General features: G+C 46.3%; 1 protein-coding gene across 2 annotated transcripts in view; it reads right to left on the reverse strand.

The window, feature by feature from the left end:
- Nucleotides 1-16,692, reverse strand: part of PLCB1 (phospholipase C beta 1) — a 320,638-nt gene extending 303,946 nt beyond the window's left edge. Inside the window, exons 1-2 of one of the 2 annotated variants that reach the window (XM_027898673.1) lie at nt 16,400-16,692; nt 7,781-7,858 (exon numbers count right to left, since the gene is read on the reverse strand). In XM_027898673.1, the coding sequence (XP_027754474.1) occupies nt 7,781-7,858; nt 16,400-16,498 (177 nt within the window). In that variant the 5' untranslated portion in view covers nt 16,499-16,692. The remainder of the gene's footprint in view (nt 1-7,780; nt 7,859-16,399) is intronic. The other variant, XM_027898674.1, reaches the window with a different exon arrangement.
- Nucleotides 16,693-24,828: the final 8,136 nt, after the last annotated feature.

A 24,828-nucleotide genomic window follows, 5' to 3' on the forward strand; every position in this document is an offset into this window, starting at 1 on the left:
CAGGGGGTCAGTCACATGACACGTGCCTATGGTAAACGTGCCTATGTGGAAAGATTAATTGGAAGTAGTAATGAGGATGAGTTCCCATTTCCTGCCTGGTGGAGAGCCCTGACTGTGAAAAGGCAAGGAGGGAGGTTTGCTACTGCCAGCACGTGCACACAGAACACAGCCAGAGGAAACCCCCTTTTTTGGGGGGGTTTGACACCCTCCAGAACTAGTTCAGAGTTTTAGTAGCACAAAACCTCAGGCAAACAGAAAGGCAGGCTGAGATGAGACAAAACAATACCCACCCCACTGGCAGGGCTGCCTGCGGATTTTACAGACCATCCAATCCAGAGGAATCTTTGCAGGAGACTGGCAAACCAAACAGTATCTGTGCAGTTGGAACTGCTCAAAAATAACAGCCACCCAGACACACAGAGGCAGCCTGAAACTCCTGTGATTTGTAGTGTGAGGCTGCTGCTGTGCTTTCCCAGTTCTGGGTTATGTTGTGTAATAAAAGTTGTCAGTGAAACAAAGATGGGACTGAGAGACTGTTCCCTAGGAAAGGATCCTACTGAGTGCCTTCTGTCCTTACACACCAACCCCAAACCAAAAAGGAGGGCAGTGTTGAACAACAGAGCACATTGTTATCACTGCATTCCTGCTCTGTTTGATGCCAGCTGTGAGTGTGCAGAGTGTGCAAAATGCCAAAAACTGTAGGAGTGGGCAAGAGAAGGAAGCAGGGTCGAGTCCGTATTTTTAATGGGAGAAAACCTTAAGGCAGGGAAGGCAGTGTACTGGTGCAAAAGTGACATTTATTGCCAGTCCCTTGTATTTCAGGAACTATTTTCCTACTCCTTAAAAGGGAGAGAGAAACAAAAATTCCAAACACGTTTATCACACACCACTGATTCCCAGTTTGTGTTCACACAGGAAGATCACAGGTATGGAGATCGAACACGTGCTATTTAAAGATCGTTATTTTTGGTGCACTGTCTCCTAAACAGCTGGAAAATAAAACAACCCCACACAAAATAACCCTGAACAACCAGGACCTGAAGCATCACAGGGCAGCCTGGCAGATCTGCAGCAGGGAAGGCAATCCAACAGGCACGCTGAGAGATCAGCTACCCTTCCAACCACCAGGCAAGATGATGCCCTAGAAGCCAATCTTTGAACTGTGCTAATAATAGGCCAGCCAGCCAAGCTGATGCTGCACATTCAACCAAATCTGTGCACAGGCTGCAGGCACGAACACAAGAGACTTGTTTTAATTAAGGAGGAGACTGCAGGCTGCTTTACTGCACACCAGCGGCTCCGGTTACCACAAGCTCAGCTAGAACACAGACACCCCCTGTAGAAGTCACTTTAGTGGATATTAGTTGACTTGGCAATAAGTTTTCTTCACTGAGACATTTAAATTGAAAATTGGAATGACAAAACAGCCTGCAGCAGCCAGACCTCTCGCACAAAAACTCAAGTTTCCAATTTTTTGCTCATAACATTCAACATTTGGAGCCAAAGCTGACCAAGTATCAGCCCATTTAACCAAAAGGCAAGCTACAATCTCAACTTTATAGCAAAGTCACAGCTCCTTTTCAACTCAACAGCAAGGGCAATGTTCTCACATGACATAAAATGTTCTCAGTGCTCAAGAATTCAACGCTACCTAAAAGTGGCTGATTCCAGAGCCATCCTCTCTTTCTGAAGTTCCTCTGCTTCCTCATATCAGGAACTGGACCTTTGCTGTGGATCAACCCCCAAACCCACTTTCTATTCCTGCCTCCCTCCCCATAAGGGAGGTATTTAGCAGTGGGAAATGCTCATTGGAGATCTTCTGTGTTTGATGTAGTACCATTTCCCTAATGGGCCTTGAACAATTTCCATGTTTTGAAAGCAGAGGGATTTCCTTTAAATCTGCAGCCCGATGGGAAGCTGACCTCCACGAAATATTTCCTCCCATTTTCACTGCCTGTGGCAATCCCCCACCACTTTCCCTGTCTTCTTTCGTCCCCCTCACATGCTGACTTGTGGTTGGGATAAACCATAAACTGGATTCCACTTCCAGTTTCTGCACCACTCAGCCCAACAGCCACAACAATCCCATGGCAAGTTGTGTCCTTGAAGAGATTATCTTCCACTGCCCATGAAAAATGTGTCAGGCACAAGACTTTGGATGTCAATATTTACAGGTCCTTTTGTTATCCAAACAACTCCCTTTGCATTCCAGCCACAACACGCCCTGTCTCAAGTTCCCAATGCCACCGTGGTGCCTCCCAACGCTACACCTCAAATTCATGAATGATGAAGGCTCCCAAACCCAGATTATTGTGCCAGTAAAAGGACTCAAGTCATTCCAGTTCCTGTGTTTTGCAGGTAAAGCAAAGGCAAATCCATTCATACAGAAAAACACATGATGGAGAGGCCCATGTGTCCAACATTCATTATCAAACAAAATTAACAAATTCATTGACTGCTGAAACGCTAAAGACAAAGAGTGAAGAGCAAGTTTTTCACTGCACTTGTTAAAATAATCCTTTATATGGACACATGCACTATTGTCTCTCGTTCAATTAATGATATTTACAATCTCAAGTTTTCAAAAGGTTTAGGGTTCTTTTTTTTTTTCCCCTTCACATGCCAGAGAGAGAAGTTTGAACACATGTTTAGCGATGCACTTCTTGGATGTTTTCAGCAGTGAAATGCATGACTGGGTAACCTTGCTCTGGAACAAATGAAGCCAAACAGTTGAGGTTTGGAGCAGGTATTTTTAAACCTAGTACTACTCAATAATCCGTTCTCGTTAAATTATTAGGCATCATTTAAATACTGAAATAGCAACTTCAGCCGTTATTGTATGCTTGTCAAATACAGTGTGACATATATCCAGACGTAACTATCTTTGACCCATCGGGCAATGCAAACACTGACCCCGTTGTTTTAAAGCTCTGATTCACAACAGACACCAAAGAACTCTCTTACATAACAGCCAGAATCCCCAGCAGCTGGACAACTGCCACATCCTCTTCCATGGGGAGGAGGGCAATGGGATTGCCACAGTTTACACAAATGCTGAAGCCAAACCTAACCCTCCAGAATCCCACCCACAGCCCTTGGGCTCCACTTTCCACTCCCTGGGTTAGATTTCCACTGACACTCTGGTTAGATTTTCAACCCAAAGGAACTCAGGATAACCTCAGGACACCAGAGGGGAAAGGACCTTCCATGTCAGAGAAATCCTCTTGTCTTTTACCCCGAGGAACCACCTCATGAACTCTCATGGAACAGGAGAGCTCCAGCTGAAGGATTGTTGGTACAGGCTCTGGAAGGGACCCCCCAGTCTGTGGCTGAGCTACACGTCAGTGCCAGCTCTGCCAGCAGTGCCCACACACAGAAACAGCCCTGTCACTCCAAGAGGAGAAGCTACCCCCATTCTTTCCCTTGAGAACAGCAGAACCACCGTAACTAAAGAGCTGCCCAGAGTCCCTCTGCATTGAGATTCCCTCAGCCTGCCACTCTGAGCAAGCCAGAGCCGGGAAACAGCTGCCTGCAAGTGCTTCTGTGGTCTCACCACCCCACTCTCAAAGACACTTCAAATCCCGCGGTGTGAACGGTGCCATCCACCCCCTGCAGTCAGCGCTCCTCCCACCTAAACCCCTTGGCCGGGCTGTGCAGCTGCTCCAGTGGGGTGGAGGGGGCACACTGAGCCCCTCCTGCAGAGTAAGCACCATCTCAGCACCGCAGTAGCCTGTCAACAACTTCCTTCGCACAAACAAGCAGCCCCACGATCTGTTTACAAGAGCATTTCTACAGCGATCACCGCTGACTCCCTGCAACCGGGCACTGATGTTTAGTTCCACAGCACACACTTCCATCTCTTTTTGAGGTGCTGTGGGTGAGGCCGGGCCTGCAGCCTCTGGTTTTACCATGCTGCCACCTCACTGTAGCTGCCCAGCTTTTAAAACGAGGAGGAAGAAATCAGTATGTGCTAGTGAGAGGGAGAAGACAATATATTAATCCATCCTCAGACTTTTTAAAAACCTAAATGGCTCCATCATAAAAGCCATTAGTTGCTTTCCTCCTTTTCTTGGCACTGAGTTAATGACTGTCTCCTAACATCCTTTTCATTGTGTAGCATAACTTGCAGGTAAAGGATGCAAGATATTAATGCACACACCATCTGACAACACCTATTTCTTCTCCTGGTCTGCCTGTGCATTCATTAATATATTTATCCATAGTCAGAAACCACAGTCTCTCTGGCTTGGCTTTGCTGAACACGTCAAACACTTCCAGCCTCCCCTCATCTCCTGAGAAATGCCTTCGATTATCCCTCCTGTTTTCTCCAGCAGACTTTCCCTTCACCTCAGCAAGTCTGGATTTATCCTTCTTCAGTGCTCAGGACCACAATAACAACAAATAGAAGAAATGAGATTCTATTAAAAAGAAAAAAAAGGCAGCAAGGAATTGGGAAATGTTTCAGTCAGGTCATAAAAATATGACAACAAAAATGAATATTGTCTGGGTTTGCTATAGTTAAGAAACATTACCAAAACAATAAGTAAGAGACATTAGCTTGTCACATTAATTTTCTTTTTTAAAACCCATGTTGAGAATCATTCAAGTAATAATATGAAACCAGCCAGCACTCTGCAATACAGATGAAGAAAATACTCCAGAATCTTCAGCAAAACAAAAGAATTTCATATCGAAAAATACAATTAACATCAGAAAGCTGCCCTGCCATCTGCTTCAAACAAAGTGGTTTGCATTTAATTCCTTGCTGTTATCAGGAAACAGCAAAATGCCGTGTATGACTTGATTTTGGAGGATTACCTTGACTGATGACAGCAGTGCATGTTTAAATATGCACATGCACAGCAAGCATTTCCAAATGCAGGATACCACACTCCTATTACCAACCTGCAGGATCAGAGTTCAAATGGACCTGCCGATCAGACCTTCAGCACACGAGAACTGCCACCCTCACAATCTTCCACGGGTGGTGAGAGCGGCAAAGGCCCCCACGGGGCTGCAACTACAGACCCGGGATGGCTCATCAGGAGCACGTGGCTCCTGCAGCAAACCAGGACAACAGCACTAACTTATTCATCAGAAAGCTACAGGGGACAGCAAGGTGAGAGGCCACACTGGCAATGTCTGTAACACCTCTTGGGTTTAAGGGTGACTCTCAGCTGCCTTTTTGACCCTGCTCTGCTCAGCTGTCCAGCTTATCCAGGCTCACCAACTGGGATGCAAACCCTGCAGGCAACTCCCGGAGAACTCCAAGGTGGGGTCAGGAACACTGACTTGACCAGGAACTTTGAGCTCTGGCTGCACAAAGAAGCGTCTAAAAGGCTGTCCAGCCCCACTGCTGGACAGCACTCACTACACAGCATCTTCCTTTCTCTGCAGCAGAGAAGAAAAGGAAAGGAAAGGAAGAAGAAAACACAAGACACAAAAAGCTGCAGAGCTGCAACCGCCAGCTCCTCAGGCTAAATAAAAATTCGGCACAGGGGAGTGGTTTTTTGTTTGTTTTGTTTTTCCCTCCCAGTGATTCACGTAATTTTTGTGTAACTTCGCTGATAAGGCAACAGCGACTCAAGGAGCCAGCTTTGTGATTTAAGCACCATGCCATCACCCAGGCAGTGATTTACTGCTCTGCTCAGGCTCTGGCAGTCAGGACACACCGAGGGCTACGAAGCCAACTGCTCCTCCTGCCTCACCTCCACCCCTGCCTGGAGTGGGCTCCCAGGAAAACGTGTCAGCTCAAGGAAGCTGGCAGGCACCTCCTCCCGGTTCAGCACGGCCTGTCTCTCCAGGCACACGAGATAACAGGGTTTCTTCATGACAAAAGCAATTGCTTAAAAGAACAACACGGGGGGGAAAAAAAGAGAAAGTGATCACACAGAGGGTGCATTGTCCTGGTATTTCTTCACTATCACCGCAGGATCACTTAGCACAAAGAGAAGGAAATTAAAGAGAGTTTCCTGTAGAGCCTCCTTTATTCATCTATTTGCAGTTTCACAATAAACATGAACCCAACCACGCTCTGTAAAAGGAGAAAATGGCATTTCCTTCCTGGTCTGTGCACCATCAGCACCCCAACAGATAGAAATTTACTCCCTTTAAACAGACACTGCTAGGGTGGTGTTCAGAAACAAGCTTCACCTAGCTGTCATGAATTATTAACCAGAAAAAAAATCCCCCTGGTTGCTCTTTACAGAGGCTTGATTTGCAAGTTTAAAAATCAAACTGACACTTAACTCCTCTTGTAAAAACACCCAACCTTTAAAAAAAAAAAAAAATGCCCCGAGCGTTATAAATACATTTTTTCATGAATATGAGAACAACAATTCTATAAATAGCTATTCTTCACAGAACTGCTTCAAGACATTGTTTTTACAGACAACAGTAGGAAACTGGAGGAGGTCTTGGTGCCAAACATATTAAAAGCGAAATAAACTCTCCAATCAACTCTGGGTTTCCACTTATTCTTATAAAGTCCCTCATTCCTTTTAGGCTCAGACGATCAGTTTATGCAAGGGAAGGAACAGAGCAGAGGCCTGCTCTCTGTTCTGGCACAGCCCCAGCGTGTCAGTCCCAGCATTCAGCTTCTGAGGGCAGCAATTTCACAGCTCTGGGCTGCCAACAGATGAACCCACCACTGCCCACCACGAGCCTGGACTGTCTGTGTAACAACTCCACGATAGGAATTCCAAACACACCGACTCCGAACCGAGCTCCATCCCCTCTACAAAGCAAACGTGGCAGGGATAAACATGATTTAATGCAACAGCAAATGGCCTGTTCAGCCTGCACATTTCATGGTTACTACCTCCTCAAGCTATTTTTGCCCTGGTATCTGAACTGAAGATCAACAGGAACTCCTGAAAAAAACAGCTCCCCGAGTGGCACACCAGGTTTCCATAGCCAGGAGCGCCTTTTCAGTCATTTGGGCAGATGCTCCTCACGAGGCTAAAGCTCAAAGCTCACCACCAAGTTCTAACACCACTTTCAGCAGGGAGCCAATAGAAGCACTTACTTGGTAAGTACTAGAAAATTCACCTGTCAGAAAAGAGGAACTCATTCCCAGCTGAGACAGTGTTTTGCTCTCATCACTGCAGCAATAATTTACTCTTTTGTGTCTGGTGTGGTGCACGACACCAACTGCACCCAGCTCAGGGTACTGAGCTCCTTCCCTGCAGACGTGACTCTGTGGATTCCAAGGGGTGGCAGGGATGTGAAAGTGGAGCAATGCAGGGATGAATCAGGCCATGAGCTTCCCCAGCAGCTCCCCAGCCATCCCAGTGACCTCAGCACACCGGAATGCTTTGGGAAGAAAGTGTCCAGGGAGGATTAGTGAGAACCTGGTGACGTGGCCCACGTGGCACGGCCAGGGAGCGCGTGGCCACCAAGGAGCAAGAATCCAGAGGGAGCCACGGCCTCTGGGAATTCTGGGCCTGCCACACAGCGCAGACCAAATCCTCGGTGTGGAGAAGGCAAGAGAAACCACAACAGCATCACAAGCACATCCTTGCCTGCCCTTCCAAGGACAATTACACATCTCACTGGACATCAGTTCATTCACACGGCTGGAAATGACCAACTCTTCCATCCATCTCTCCAAGATCTGTGCCCCAGGGATGAGCCACAGCCCGCTGTATCTGCTCCTGAGAGGAGCAGAGGAAGGTGTGCTGATGCCACGCTGGCCTGCTGTGCCAGCCTCCTGATTCCTGCCCATCACACCACCATACAAAAGGAAGAACCGTTCCGGAGCTGGAAGCTTCTCTCTTACCTTATTTTGATCTGTCCAGTAAAAGAAAAATCCTTGTGGGTCTGTTCTGAGAATAATTGGAGTCACCACAGTGGAGTCCTGGAAGGCAAAAGGACAAACAAGAAATCCATGTCAGCACACAGAACACATGGTTATGCACAGGCTGCTCTGCCACCCGTGTTAATGAATTGCAGCATCCAGGAATCCCCCTGAAGGGATCACTGGCGAGGTGGCACTGAAAGGATTTAGCATCACCTGCCTCAAATCTCTTTTTTCAGACATAACACATCTTGCCATTGCTGTGAAGGCAGCACTAAACTCCAGACTTGTCAACACATGGAGTTAATCCAGAAAAGCTGGAAGCAGATGAAGTTAAACAGGCGTAACACACTGACTGGCAAAGTGGAGCCCACAGAGCAAAGCCCTGCAGTTACCAGCAGCCCACTGCCCACCTCGAGACAACCTGACCTTCAGGTATCCACCCACACGAGCTAAATGCCTACTAAATTGTGTTTGCAAAGACTCAATTCACCTAGAAAATCTGAAACAGCATTTGCTACATTAAGACTTTTATCTATTACTTCTCATGATGCAAGAAGATAATCAGAATCTGTAGAATCCATTTTTCCCCCCATTTCTCCCTAGTTTCTACCATCTTGTACACCTGAAAAGTTGGGAACTGTTTGATACAACAGGCAAATTCACTTTTAAAATATACCTGAAGGGACATTGACTGGACCCACAAGAAAATACAAAAGGATTCTCAGACCTGTGCTATTCAAAAAAAAGGAAACTGCTCTGGAAATACAACTCTTCTCTTTTTTGTCTTATTTCATGCAGCCTGTGTGCAAATAATTTAAAATGAGGAAAGACAAAGCCTTTGGATGAGATATGTGCAACTTCAGGGGGGAAAGAGAAGCGATGGGAAGCAGACAGGAGCAAAGCAATTATCTTCCAGGATGAACCAATTTTGCTGGTTAATCATTTCAAACCAGTTGCTTTAACCCAAAGGTGTTCGGATTTGCCTGAGCTATCAAAGCAATACTTTGAGAGATGGGGGTTGTAAAATACTGAGTGAAATCAGACTCAAAAAAGCAGAGGACGAGGGGGAAGAGCTTTCAGTATCCATGAGGTGACACAAAGAAAACCTTATCAAGACAGGGATAACGATGAGTCTTGGATAGCTCAGATTCTCTGCTCCAGGAAGTTGTTTGCTTGTAGGTTTTTGTTTTTAAATTAACTACAGTACTCCGACAGCGGGCACGGCACAATAAACTGATGAACTTTTCTTTAAGTCCCTGCCACCAAATGCCACACTGTTCTGGGTGTGGAGAAATGGAAATACATTTTTTGAGTCAGTTCTCAACGTCCTTCTCCTCACTCTGCATTAACAGAGTCCTTTGTCACCTGGAACAGCTCTGTTGCTTTTATCCCGCTCTGCAATCAGGGCTTGCAAAGGCAGCAACAATCAAGAAGATCCACGAAAACCCCCTTTTCGCAGTACACATTCAAGAAGAGCAGCAGTTCAAGGCTATGAAAGAGAAACTCGTTTCAACCAACAATTGCCTGGTTCGTTTATTTACAAACACTGTTGTGCTATGTGTGGTTCACGACCCAGAAGACACGCCTGCAGTCGTTCATGAGAGTGTTGTGAAGGCCATTAATTCCATTTTCTCACCCAAAGAGCCGCCCCCACAACTCCCCCTGAGCAGACTGACCAACCATACCCAGCTCTGAAGAAGCAGGTGAAGGACAGGACACAATAGAGGGGGAGGAAAGAAAACCAGCAAACAAAATTTCATGGACAAACAAATCAGGAGCAGGCATTGTGTCTTCTCTGACCCACTCAGATGCAGAACATGAGGATAAAACAGAGACAAAACGTCAGTGTTGTACATCTCTAACATTAAATTTAAATTTAATAGTAGGGGTAGAGCTCTTCCATTCCTCTGGATGTCGACACAGCAAGCAGCCTTTTCCTTTAGGTAGGAGCCCCAGATTCCTGAGACACTTCCAAGTAGATGAAAAACGGCACAGGAGGAGATGACCAAGCCCAGAATCAGCTGTGACCAGAAAGGGAAGAGGAAAAGGAGAAAAGGTGTCCCAGCCCTTGGTGCAAATGACTGTAGGTTGTGAGGCTTTGTAAGAGCTCCCCACAGGTGCCTGTGCCAAGCAGCAGCTCAGCTTCCAACACATTCCTACTGCAAATTCCTGGAATCAAAGGGTGGCCTGGCAGTCCCAGCGTGCTGCACATCACCCTGGGTCTAAACTTAAGTGAATAATTTTCCTGAAGGGCTTTTAATTCCACCTTTAAAAGCCCTCCACCTTTTCATTTGTTGACTTAGGGCCAATTCTCCACTTTCCTCCAATTCCACAGCCTCAAGAGAGTAATGTGGCTGTTCTACACTTATTCCATTAGGTTGCCTCCTAATTGGCTGCAGAACCTCAGGTCCTGCATTAGCAATATTCTTTGGTTTATACTTTCAAACCAAAAGCCTTCAAATTCACGCCCACAAAGTGCCACAGAGAACTTTGGGATCCTTACCAAGCAGGCACAGATCATCAAGGGATAAATCCACAATTAAGTACCTGCCAGGTAACTGTTTCAAGGCCTGACTTGGAAGTGTGGGTCCCCCAGACTACACCCAACGTTAGCAAGCAAAAAGTGCCACCTCCATTTCAATGCTACTTTTATTTTTAATATTTAAATGCTACTTCAGCTGTTAGAGCAGAGGGGGGCTCATGACACTGCCTTAAGCCAGCCTGTTGTTCCCTGGGCTTGCCTCGGATTTCCAGAGACACTGAATGTCCCCAAATATAACCTGAGAACTTTCACACACACCATTATTTCATGTGCCTGAATCTTCTGCTGCAAAGTTTCTGCCAAGCTGCTTCCAAACACACAGCTAAGAAATGTGAATTGTTTCTGGCACAGGCAAAATGTTCTCCAGCATTTCTTTTCACTTGGGCAAAAGGAATGAACTCCTGAGATCACCTGGAAGGGTTCAGATGTTCTCCTCTACTGAGGGCAGAAGAACCAAATCTGCCATGCAAAGGAACAGATTGCAAGAAGAAAACGCTGGACAAAGTGAAATGAGTGGAAAGTGGAAGCAGGATTAATAAAAAAGTATCAAAACTGGAATTGAGCTTACGAGACTCAAAATATGAAAGCCCCACTTGTTCACCAGGAACATGCAGGAAAATATTCTTCATTGCTGAAGTGGTTAAATGCTGGGGAAGCTCTGGTGATGGCACCACAGGATACAAGTCATCATTGTGCTGATCAAAGACTGAAGCCCTGCAAGCTGACAGGAGGCACCCTGAGTGGGATTTGTTTCTCAGAAGCCTGTCCTACCCCAAACCATTTCTCGAGACGTCCCCACCCTTGGGCTAATTATACCCTCACTGCCTGGAGTCCTGATTTGTCTGCAGGAGTCCTTTACAGGTTGCCAAGTGCACAGAAAGAAGGAATGAAGGGAGAACTTGGGAGCAGAAGTATCCAAATGCCAAAAAGGAAGAATTTCATCTCAGCCAGAGAGTTCTTGTGTGATGCTGAGAAAATCTCATTTAAGGCAGTCTGTTCACCAGCATAAATGCTGCATTCTGATTTTGAGGGAACACTGGAATTGCATTTCCACATTTCTTTTTATTTCCTGAGATGCTGAGCCCAAACTCATCTGAAGTCACTGGGGAGGCATCCTGAACATCTGACTGTGTGGTGCTGTGCAGCCTGGAAATTAGGTTTAAAGTATCTAATGGCAGATTAAAAATTAGTAGGTTTTTATGTTGGTCTCTTTTTTTTTGGACCTACAAGAGCACAACTGGGAACACATTTTGTCATCTAGTGGGCCTCCTGAAAATAAATTAAGAAGTGCTTACCAAGCATTTACTTTATAATAGATAAAAGACCCCATAGTGATTAGTTAACTATTTGTTAACTATTTCACTACAGATTTTATTTAAAAAAAAAAAACAACAAACACAACAACAAAAAAGTCTTGAGCTTTTTCAAACACTGCAGAGAAGAAAGCATCCAGTGCACAATTCAAATTCACAGTTAACTTCTCTTTCATGAACAATCCTCATTTATTTAGGAGTTGTTTTCTGGCTTGCACTTTCCCTACTATCCACCAACACTCCCAAGAGCTCTGATGCTACAATAACAGATGTTATCTGTGATTTAAATATGTGAAGTCTCCACCACATCTTCTCAAACAGGCATCTCGTTCTCAAATCTTCCCCCCCACACACACTGAAGTGATAAAGAGCCTGCTAATTGAGTTACGTTAGGGCTTTCCCTTTAATAAACGTTAACTGCTAAACATTTTATCTCCATCTGATTATTCTCCTATGTTGCCAAAGAGCAAAACCACAATTTCTCCTCATTTAAACTATTTCTATACGGCACAGAGCTGATATTTTTTTTACTAAAGATCAGCAACAAGTAAGAACCAGCAAAAACTCCAAAACTTACTACTAACATCTTCCCTCCAGACTGAAAACAGACAAAAAAAAAAAAAAAAACTCTCTTCAGCTTATTGTTTTACTTTTATACACACAGAACAATGGCTGCTCATTTTTCACGGCCTCACTAATGTACTGGAGTGACAGGCTTGGGCAGAGTTTAAAAACAAACACAACAAGGCAAGGGAAAAAGAAAGTTAGTTCAGCATCAAGATCTTAAAATAACTTCTGAAAGCTCCCAGGTTGTTTATTTGTTTCATCCCAGCTTATCTATAATAACGATGTTCTGATGATACATTTGCTTGCAAGGTTAAAAGGGGACCTATCTCATGCTCCTGATAATCTTCTCCAAGATTTTAAGCAAATATAGACGAACTGCAAACATAACATTCACCATCTGAGCTCAAAAATGCTTTGTTAAGATAAAGTGCCCCGAGAGAAAGGCATTAAAAATGAGCTTAGTAAGACCTGGGTTTGTTTTTGCCGCTCACTGGGCAAGTGCTGGAGCCACTAAGCAATGCCACCCATCCTTCAGTAATCCAAAAGTTTTGGAAAAAAATAGATGGCTAGAAAATTGGAATGATGGCCCTCTGTTTAGGTAGTCCCATTACCTTACCAATGAACTTAACTGGCAAGTAATAGTGTGAGCCACACAGAGAGCCTGCCAAGTGTTTATGCAAAGTGCACGTTATCACTGGGGAAGATAAGGGAGCCTTTAAGCAAGAAATGAAAACAAATCTATTTCTGAATATGCACCATCGTGTTCACTTGCTGCTCTTGGAAAACTTGGGCTCTGCTCTGGCTGTTGAGATACTTGTTCACTCCGTTTTACCCATCACAGGCCAGAGAGAAACCAGGGAAACAGGCCAGGGAAAGGAGTCAGCCAAGGCAGGTTGGAGCCCTTCAGAAGTCAGATCAGTCCTGAGAGAAGTCACTCTTTATACTCAGGATTCATCGCTCCTCTCCACTATCAACATGCTCTGCTACATTAAGCTTAAGCCCCTCCCCAAAAAGCTTCACCCGTGGACTGAACTGCCACCTTTTTATTTGTTTATTCAGCTGCTGTAAAAGCCTCATCGGGAAGAGCTGTTACAACCTGGGTATCCCTAGAGCAGAGGGGAGCAGGCCAGTTCTCCCTGAAGCCTTCCCTCCCTCTAGGAATTCGAGCACATCTGCTCAAGGCCAGAGCAGGAGTTGAGAGGCTCAGTCTCTCCCCAGCTCTAAGGGAGAAGCAGCTACAGAGGTCCAAAAAATAGGATGAATATGAAAAAATATGATCTAGAGAAGCAAGTGCTCAGCCAAGTAACCATCTGGAACCAGGCACACAGGTGGATACATCCACAAAAATAACCCACCTAAGCAACCAGCCACATTCATCCGTCACCTATTCCTGCTCAGTGCCTCGGGAACCCAAACTCCACATCAGGAGCAAGAGTTCTTTCTAAAATCTGTTTTCCAACCTGTAATACTGTTACAGGATAAAACACAAACGGTGTGAGGAAAGGCAAAGTTACCAGACAACAATAATCTGTTTGACTGTGGTGCTTTATACCCTGATCCCAAAGGGAATTTGGGTATTAGAGTGTGTGAGCGCTACCACATCCGATCCCAAGGCACAAAAGAGGGACTTGTCTTGCAAAGCCAGAATTTTTTAATCGATCCTACTGCTCTTCCAACTCTAGATGGTCTGCAAAGGAAATGGAATTTTAAGCTTTCCACCTGCCTGTATGTGAGTGGCCTCGAGGGGCTGACACTCCTCCTCTCCTCTTAGCAAAGCTCAGGCCAGGCATTTCTCTTTGCCACTGGATCATCATCACAGTGCTGAGGTTCACGTGAGATGTGCAGCAAACTCCACTGCTGCTCCTCAGACAGGGAGCCCGTGCAAATCATCAGCACCACACCTATTAGCGCTTCAGAGCTCCTGATCAGGCACAGAGGCTCGGGGTGGGATATCAAGGTGTGGGCTGGTTTTAAAGCCTCCATCACTGCAGCTTTTGTCACTGTTCTGCACAGCACAGCATCCTTCTCAAAGCTGGCAAGTACGATCTTTAACAACCCTTACTCTGTGCACCATGGAATTCCTTACACCTGCCTACATGACACACCACCGAGGGCCACATTAACAACCAGCATTTTTAAAAACCCTCGAGCAGATTAATTTCCTGGAAAACAAAGGCTCTGAAGGGGTTACTGGCTACTCAATGGCAAATACTTCTCAAAGTCATCGCACTTGCATTCGTGTGAAGATCTTTTTACAGCCAGCATAGCAACGGGACACGCTTCCCTTGAAATCTTGGATTTTGGGGGGCTTTCACTGCTGAGAAGGAACTATGGGCAGGACAGGGAGGCTGAGCGGTGGGAAATGTGCAGCTACACACACAATGCACAGACACCCATGAGTTAATGCCACAGCTCTTCGTGAGTGTAGATAAACACGCATCAACTTTCACAAGATTGCCAGTGAGAGCACTCACTGATCACAACAGGGCTCTCACCTCAGTCACACATCCCAGGTGACACCTGTGTGTCCCTGAGTAACACCTTCAGCCTGAAATGCACACCTTTTACTAGGATTTAGCTATATTTTATTAGTGCAGCCTTTAGGTTTACAGTTTTCATCTTCTTTCCTGTTAGTCCATAGCAGACAGGTTAGCCACTGAACACTTCTCCTCCTGATTCTATGTATACAATACATAGAAATAGCACTTAAACTAGTAATTTAAACTGCTGCCTGACAGCTTGGGCTTTCAGTCTGGAGATTTCAGTCACTTGACCTCTACATAAACCTGTGGAAGTTTCTTGGTAGCTTACCAAAAATAAAACAATAACAGCAGTGACAAGGCTGAGGCTGTGCTGCCTTTTCCTATCCTAAGGAAAACGTCAACTGCAAGAAAACATTTTCCCAGGCAAGTCATTCAAGCTTAGCTCCTGAACATAAATAACCTGTATCAAAAGCCAGTGTTTACTACGGTGGACAAGGTCAGTTTGCCGAGCCTATTAAAGCCGTGTTTGCTTATTACTGTAAATAAAATTTCACACCGCAAGTTGTTCGGTTTCTTATGTTCTCTCTCTCCTTGAGAGTGTTTATCACAGGTTTTACAGGGGTCAGGCTCACACATTTGGCTGCGGGACAGGCTGAAAGCAAAGTCAAAAGAGCAATATGTAACAAGAACCGTGGTTACACTTGAACTGCTCCTTCTCCCTCTCTGTTGCCCCTCCAGTTGTTGCCGTGGATGTTTTTCAGCACACCCGAACTCGCAGCAAAAATACAAGAGCACTCAAAACGAGCCATCCTCAGCAATTCAGAGGTTCAGACTGCCTGCCTTCCTTCCCAACCATTTCTCTACCGCAGCTCGAGTCTCACGGTGCCCCTCTGTCTGCAGACACCGCTGCCAGACAGACTTTTTGGGGCACCTGCTCCTCCGTGCACAGCTGAGACACAAACACCCGATGCTGTACTGCAGGAGCAAGGCTAAACAGAGGACACAACAGGCTTTGGGAAAAGGAAAACTAAATAAAGAGAAGTTGCCTTTCTCTGAAACTGTCCCGGGCACAGCCGGCACGCGAAGAAGGAAATTCCAGCTGCTGAACAGCTGTGCTACCGAAGGTGAAGTGGAAACCACACTCCTTCCCTACGTGAGGCAATACAAGCGTAAAGACTCGGGAAGCAGCAAGCGCTAAAGGTAAAGCGGATGATTTCGAGGCAAAGAAGGAGAGAGGAAGATGAACGAGGGTACCAAAGCTGTGAGCCCTGGGAGAAGGCATCCAAGGGCCTGACAAGCCCGCCGGAGAGACAGAGAGGAGGACAGGGGCCAGAAAGGAGAGGAGAGGCTGCGAGGCAGGCGACGGGAGATGAAAGAACAGGTTGAAACAACTATGTTACGAGGACAGAGGTGGCAACATGCACACTGAAACACGGGAGGCGGGAGAGGCAGGCGCTCGCTGAAGGAGCCAGCACAACACGGCTCGCACCGGCCGAGCGAAATCAGATCGGGGAGCCTTCGGAGAAAGTTTGCCCGGCATTCGGCCGCCGGTCCCGGACGGGGACACCCATCGCCCGCCCCCGGGGTCCCGCAGCCGGCAGGGCCGGGGGGCCGCAACACGTGCACCCGAAACCCCATTCCGGAGGGGACACAGCCGTGCCCCTGCCGGGGGAAGCGGGGGGGGGGTACTCACATCGTCCCACTTGACGAATTTGACGCCTTTCTTGAGGGTTTCGGAGACGCAGACGGGTTTGAGCTGCAGGGCGTGCACCCCAGGCTGAGCCCCGGCCATCGGCCCCGCATGGACGCGCCGCTCGCCCCCGGCGCGGCCGCTTCGGGAGGGACGCCGGAAACCCGGGAGCGAGGCCGGCAGGGAGCGCCCGGAGCGGGCAGGGAGGCGCTGCCCGGCCGGCGAGAGGGCGACGGCGCTTCACTGGCGCTCGCCCAAGGAGCTGGCGCGGCGGTGGCGGCGGCCGGGGCGAGCCATGCGGCGGCACATCCTCTATATACCCTGTCTATACCGCCCGCCCGCTCCCCGCACACACACGCGCACGCACGCAGGGCACGGAGCCGCCGCGCTGCCCGCTCCGCTCCCTCCCTCCCTCCCCGCCGCTCCTCCTCCTCCTCCTCCTCCCGCCCCGCCAGGCTCGGCCCCCGAGGTTCCCCCGCGCCCAGGGCAGCGCCGGCGGCACCGCGGCGCCACCTCCCGGCACCGCCAGGGCCCCGACAGCGCCTGCCCCACCGAGGGCAACGCAGAAGGACGGCGGGGAGGCGATGGGAACCGGAGAGCCGTCTCCCCCCCACCCAGAGAGAGGCACGCGTGGGGCTGCGGCACCGCAGCGAAATGCCAGAGGAGGGAGCGAGGGTGAGTGCCTGCGCGTCCTGTCCTGCTGAGAGATGGGGGGGATGCGAAAAGGGGGAGCGATTTGACGGCATCACAGAACCCTTAGAGCAGTTCGGGCTGGAAGGGACCTCTGGAGGTCATCCAGCCCACCGCTCCTGCCCAGTAAGGGTCACCTGGAGCAGGTGATACAACAACTTCCCCGGGTGGGTTTGGAACATCTCCAGGGAAGGAGACTCCACACTCTCCCTGGGCAGCTGTTGCAGTGCTCTGCCACTCTCAACATAAAGAAGTCTTCATGTTGAGGTGGAACTTCTCGTGTTTTAGTTTAGTTTTAGCTTTGAGGGAGCAGTTATGGCCAAAGCAGAGCAGAGGGGCAGCACTGGGCCTGCACAGCGATGCCAAAAGACTCTGAAGGAGAGCAGCACAATCAACTCCCAACAAGGCTCCCTGCTTTAAATACACAGAAACTGCTTAACCAAAACTTTTTGTTTTCACAGGACAAAGAGGCTTCCTCATAACAAAGGCACACGGCTTCAGTTTAGTTTTAGGAATACTCAAAAGGCATAAAGATGGCAAAACATCCTCTCGCCCAGCAACATCCTAAATCCAGACATTTTAAAGAAAGGTTTTTGAAGAACAAAGTTAGCTGTGCTCCACCAATGACATCCTCTCTGCTAGTGCCCCTGTGCAGTCACAGCAGTGATAAAGCATCAGATGACACAGCACATGAGACTTCTAATTTCTCTGTCGAGGTTTCCAATTGACCCTTAGGATTTCAGGGCAGCAGGCCAAGCTTTCTGCTACAGACAGAGCAAACCATGTAGAAAGAAGGTCTCTGAAGAAAAAAATTGTTTAGTTTGGAGGCATTTCAAAACAGCTCTAGGTAAAAATTTATATACAATCTAAGTGGGGAGATGTTTGCTTGGGTTTTTTAATTAAAAAGCTACAAAACTGGCATATTGTACTCCTGATTTGCTATTTAACAGAGTTGTTAAAGCTTTTCCTCTGTGCCCCTTGCAAATTCTTCCCCTCAGTGAAAAAGCTTCTCATTGCCTTCAGCGGGAGATGAATCTGCAGCATACACATTCCAAGGCCAATTAACCCATTTGATCTCTCTTTTTTTTCTTATTAACCTTGTGTAAACGTGGGTGTTGCATCAGTCAGGAGGAAAGCTGGCTCTGTAGTGCTGTGCTTTGATTTCCATTCGTTTGCCATGACTTAAAGGAGCAATGACAGATTCTGAGTTTGGCTGCACTGATTTGGAGTTGCTCTGTGATGGGGTGAAGGGGAGATTTTTCAGGATCATTTCCAAAACTCCCTTTCCATCTCAGCACGTAGCGTGCAAAAGAACAAAAATAATATTAAAATGCTCAGAAGATAAAAGCAAGGAGCACTGATGTTACAGTACTTATCCACGATCCCTTCAGCACTTGCATCTGCGGCAGTCCCCTGAAATCAGACCTCGGGGAGATGTAAACGTGCCACGGGCGGTGCCAACTCTGGGGCAGTTCTCAACAAGTCCATAATCCACTCTCACTTGGCCTGGCCTCATTTACAACCTCTGTTAGGGAATAACAAGCTCAATTTTCGACAATACCTCGGGATTCCTGGTGAATCCTGGCAGGCACTGATGTGAACACGGAAGAGCTGGGCCTATGGATCAGGACAGGCTCTGACAGCAGTGTCTGGCATTACAGATACCAAGCGCTGTCTGCAGCAATTCTGAGGCTTTCTCAGCCTTGAGTGTTCTAATCTGATGGCATCTGGCTGAAGAGAAACGTGCCTTTTGTATGGCAGATATCTAGTGGATTGTGCATCGAAAGGAAGAAGCAGCACGAAAGGAAGTGGCACTATGACTGTGCCTTTTAAACAACAGCTCTGCAAAGTGCTTATGATTCAGCCTGTGCTGAAATCCTGGGCTCTGTGAAATCAGTGGGAATTTTAATTTCAACCCAGCCAGCCGGCTTCTGTGTTCTTGCTGGTGCTTCACCAGCATCTGCTCCAGCTAGGAGCACATTTCTTGGGATGTAGGACATACTCCAAACACAAAAACTCAGCCTGTGTCTAAATCTAAGCTTCCTTTTCCGCAAAGCCTGGGATTGGTGACCTGGAAAGCAGCTACGCTCGGCAGGATTGTTACACCCAGAGGGAGTGCAAAGGTCTTATCATGAGATGGTTGGACCAAGTCTGGCAAAGGAAGGAGCAGGCACCTTCCTCCAAGTGTGCCACAAGCCTCAGCAAACACCTCATCCATTATATATATTTTCTGCTTCTTGACTCAGCCCCTTTAGGTTCTAACAGTGAAACAAAGATGTGCTGTTAGAAAAAAAAAAAACAACCACATCTCAGTGGGCTTATTCAGATAGTTATTCCAAACTGTACATTTCAGATGTGACACCTGCTGGTCTTACGTTGCTGCAGGAACTATTTCTGGATGTTTTCATGGCTGCAGGTTCAAAGACATCTCAGCCTGCGCAGTAAAATGATTGCCTTGTGCAAGTAATACAAGTTATTTGAATGCAGTATATCCATAAAGTGTTATTTTTTTATATAATGGCTTTCAGTACCGATATTTCATTTCCAGGGGAATAACTGCAAACACCGTGTTTTAGATACACATCTGGAATTGTATGTAAACAAACAGTGCAAAAGGAGCAATAACTCATTTAAATAATAGATAGCAGTGATCAGTCAGGTCAAATGAAGATGCAGCAAAAGCTACACTGCAAGATTGTATCATGAAGCAATATAAGAAATGCTCTAAAAATTCAATTTACTATTTTAAATTTGATTTTAGAAACATATGCGTGAATTATCCCCATGTCACTTGCTGTCCTGAGTTTACTGGTGTAAATCTAGATTTGCAAAAGGAGCAGTGGCCTCAGCCTGGAAAATGCTTCCCTGCAGTGCTGGGACTGAACACAGCAAGAGTTAAACAAAAGTGGCAAATGTTTGCAGAGTTGGGATTAAAGATATACTTCTGGTGGAGCTGAGTTTATCATCCTAATTGCACTTCAAATTGGGTCAAATTATACTTCAATTATCAGTAGGAGCACGATCATTAAGTTCTACAGAACAATTCTCCAGCAAGGAAATACAGAAAATTTGACCCTGTCTTTCTGATCAAAGCTCAGCTCTCCTGATAAAAGCTCCTTTCACTTCATCCAGAGATGAAAACTCGAACCTTACCAATGCCACAAGTGCCACAAGGTGTAGTGAAGTTGCCTTGTGGCTGTTAAGAAATGAAAAGCTACCGAACTCCAAGTCTCTCATTTACTAAAAGAATTCAGCTGTTAATACCTCAGACTCTCTGCCAGTGGCCACTGGAATCTGTTCCTGTTTAATCTGACCCATTTACTAGGTGTCATACGTACAGAACAGCCTTTATCTTTACGAGGGAGACTGATAAGTTGCGTGGCACAGCCACTCCATCAGGTGACTCTTGTGGAGTGAATATAAAATCCTGGCACACAAACCACCACCATAGCAACGAAGACAGCCTGGCAACGGCAGCTGCTGCACGGAAAGAAACTGGAAGGGGAGGGGAAAGCTCGTACAAAAGTCCATTTCCTGTTGAAATCATTAGAATCACAAATGCCTCTAAGAACTGGGGGGGATAAGGATGAGTGCACTGTGCTGGAAACCACCACACAAACGGTGTCTTTGTGGGTGTGAAGTGGCTGGGTCACTGCTGCGCTCACTGGGGGCACATTTTACTCCGGATGGGTTGTCCTGATACACAGCTGGCATCTGTGGATCTGTGTCACAGGGAACATCCCACATTCCTCCAGACAGCACCCTACACAAGGAAGGATGGTTTGGACAGAAGATGCTGGGGAACAGAATTCCTCCCCCACTGGCACCTGAGAACTCCACCCGCAGTCTTTACTCGTCATGGAAGGATTAATTCAGTACTGGGGCAACCAGCAGAGCTCTGAGCACTGGCTTTTCACAGGAGCATTTCATGTGCACAATCAGGAGCTGAAACTGAGCCCCAGCACTCCTTACCTACTTAACCCCTATGTTGTAAAAAAACTACTACCTGAACAACACCGAATGATTGCAATACTTGCAACAGTTCAAATTACAAGTCAAAGAGTCTGCTGCATTCCCTAGGAAGTGTTAACTCACCCTCTTTATGTACTATAGCCTGTTCTTGCTTCCCTGTTGAGTTTACAGCATAATACATTCTTTTTTGCAGATTGTTAAAACCAGTCCATAAAACATACGACACATTTAACAATGTCCAAGCTAATTATGAAAGATTTCACGGCCTAACAGGTCTGTTAAATCACAGCTGGTGCAAACCACCAAAGGTCCACTGACTTCAAAGCTGTGCAGTTGTTTATGCCAGTGTCGTAGCTGCACCTTTGCCTCTTTTATTGACTTCTAGCCCATAACTTCTGTCCCAGCTGTACAGGCAGATTAGAAGCAACCAGAAAGCAGACTCTGTCACCTGCTTTAATTCACATTCAAGTTGAGCTTGAGTTGAACTAAAAGACAAAAAGCATTAAATGGGTGGCAGAGCAGAAACTCGAAAAGCCCTGGAAATTATGTGCTCTAAACAGTGTAGGTGCCACATGAATGGGAGCTCTGTGCAAGGAGAACACTGCTGGCTGATGCTCTTCTTGCAGCATCTGAAAATTAGAGATCTCCTGGTATGTTTTGGAAGCACAGGGAGAGTCAGTGTACCCTCTCTGGATTCTCCTCCATGATTCCCACATGGATTGCTATGACAGAACAATATTTTCCTTCCAGGACTAAGCCAAGTAGCCCTCAGGTGCATTTCCCATTACCATGGTGCAGTCTTGTCCCATGGTAGCTAATTAATTTACATCTAGCTTTCACATTTGGTACAGTTTAAAAAACACCCAATTAAAGCTGGCAGGAGGATGGATTGTCTTAAAAAGGATGTGAGATTATGAGTCTGAAAAAGTGAGTCCTGTTCTCAGATCTGGCCCAACCCTCTTTCCTGGAACTCGGTCTTTCAGGTCCCTTTAGATGATTGCTGCCCATGTCATTCCTCAGGGATGACAGCCCAGAATGAACCTGCCCTGGATTCTGGGCATCACCAGAGCACAAGGGCTTGGTTAAAGTAACTTAAAAGTTAAGGACCTGTACACCAGCAGGTGTTATTTCATTTCCATTAAACATTTCTAGAAAGAGGTTTATGACTCTTTCAGATGCCAAAAAGGAGAAAAATTGTGTTCAGGTTCTTGCACTAGCAATTTGATATTTTGAAATGCTTTCAATTTATTTTTTTTTTAGGTTTCCCAAATGCGGTTTTGTCTTTTGATAGTCCTCACAAGTTCAGTCAAAAAGATTTTGATGGTGTACCTAACCTTAAAGCACCTCTTGAGATTTTTATGGCTTGTCATAACCCACTAACACTTTTCTCTCTGCTGCTTTCAGAGATATTCTTATAATACACCATGCTGAATCACCAGACTTTCATTACCATCCTATTTTACAGAACCTGCACTTATAAAGAGTGAAGTTCCACAACTGAGAAAAAAACATTAGCCACAAAGCAATAGAACACCATTTACCTTGTTGAAAACAGTTGCTCTAAAATCTGTTTCTAAAACTCGGAGCAGTTTTGCTGTGATGTAAATCTTTGAGCCACAGCGCCTCTTGGAATGAATTGTTAACTCAAAATGGAAAAAAAACCCAAATTGTTACATTTCGGAGAAGCTTGTTTGAATTTAATTCTGTTCTTAATGTTCTGAAAAAATAACAGATAGTGGAAGGAAAAACCTGTTGGTCTCCTACAACCCATGAGCTGCCTCAGCACAATGATATTGCCTCCCAATATCATTCTCTTGGAAAAAAATGGAGCAGCATTCACCAGGAACTCTGAGAAGTTTGGGATTTAGGGGGGGGGAGCTACAAATGGCTCTGCTGACAGTCCTGTCACTCTGAGGCAAGGAAAGCACTAAAGGGTAAAGCACTCGGCTGGTTGGGAGGCAATCTGCTCTAACAGGGTGCCTGCTGGGCAATCACAAACAACATTTACCAACCTCCCAACCACAAGGCATTGCTAGAAGCAAAAAGGCACCGTCAGAGAAAGGTAGGAGGTTAAACAGAGGAGGGAAAATGGCTTTTAGGAGACCACCACAGGCTACATGTTGCTATTTATCAGCAAAACAGCCAGCAGCAGCAGGAGGAGGAGAAACAGCCAGTGCTTGGCTGTTCCAGAGTATTCCTTACTCCCCTCCTGTACCACACATCAAGCTCCACAACACCCAAAGCCCTCTTATTCCAGGAAAAGGGAGATGAATGGGACTAACCCAAACACATTTTGCTTACAGTCGTTCCATAGCTTTGGTGAGCTCACACAGGCCCTTCGAAAGCAAATCACAGGATTTATCTTGCCACTGCCTTTTTATGGGATTATGCAACGGTTTCGATGAAACGGCTGATGATGGATTTGGGTTTCAACACTCATTTTCCCAGTAGTCTTGTAAATGTATAAAAGGTCATGACACAGTTGGAAAGAAGGAAGGGCCATTATTGTAAAGAAAGCTGATGTTCCCGAGCAGCCAGCAGCTGCAGAACTACGAGCACAAAGCTAGGAGTGAACATCACAGACTGGAATAAAAAACACCTCAACTTCCCTACACGCAGCGGGATTTGCAGCACTCAGAGGGAATACCTGGCATGTGATCATTCCAATTAGTATTCACCTCTCAGTGTTACCCAGTATTTCACAGGTCATCTGCAAGCAGATTAATTTTGTAAGCAAACTTTTTATTTATTCAAACCCAAAGCCCAAGACTGAGAGATGTTATTTGCTTTTTCCAGTGCCAAGAAGACGTGAAGTGATTTCTAAACTTGTAATACACCAGGAATTCGAGCAGGAGCGTGGCCTCATTTTGCACATCCACATTTTGAGAGGTTGGGACTGTTTGTTGCCATCTAAGTCAGTGACACGGGGAGGAAGCTGCTCAGAACCAGCATTTATCACTCCCCTAAGAGACCATCATCTCGCAAGGAGTCTCAGACAAGCCGAGACCAGAGTCCAGATTTCCAAGAAGCCTAATCAAATACTGTGTTCTCCTCCATGCCTCACAACACTGATTAAAAAAAAAAAGAGAGATGCTTTAGATATGATGCAATAGCAACAATCAGAGCAGTGTAGGGTGGGGGAAAGGATCTTGTGATCAATGTTACATAAACATCAATCAGTAGCTGGTGTTTGATGTATATTGGTACCAAGTTTATCAATAAAATCCTAGTTATTGATACCATCTCCAAGCTGGCATAATAGGAGTTATTTTTGCAGGAGGATTTGAATTAAAGCGAAGCTGCTTTGCAGACCAGTTCAGGAAAAGTCCATCAAATGGAGGAGAAGCAGGAATGTGGCTTCAGCTTGGCATTTCCAAGTCATCACAAATTCAGTAACATGAGTTCATCACCACAGAGCCAGAGCAGTGTCAGTCCTGCTTCCAATCCCAGTGCCTGATCGTGTACAGCCTCATCCTCCTCGGCACTTCCCTGATTTCCACTGAGCTGGAGGGACTGATTTCTTTGGGGGATCAGCCCGTAAAAGGGGATTTTCACAGACAGAAGTGGGACACGGGAGCTCAAGAGGCCCCTTTACATGGAAATGAAGGATTAGAATCTGGTTTTGCCAGGAGATACAAAACGCTGCCCCGTGACTGCCTCCTCCCAAAGGCTGGCTCTGCAGTCTGGGAAGCAGCTATTTCACAGTCAGAGCTCCCTGCCTTTTCCACCCCTGGCCACCAGGGAAAACCTCACCTAAAAAACCGGACGTG

The sequence above is a fragment of the Empidonax traillii genome, unplaced genomic scaffold (genome assembly GCF_003031625.1).
Source record: "Empidonax traillii isolate 1590-97213 ecotype Southwest subspecies unplaced genomic scaffold, ASM303162v1 scaffold614:size843888, whole genome shotgun sequence".
NCBI lineage: Eukaryota > Metazoa > Chordata > Aves > Passeriformes > Tyrannidae > Empidonax > Empidonax traillii.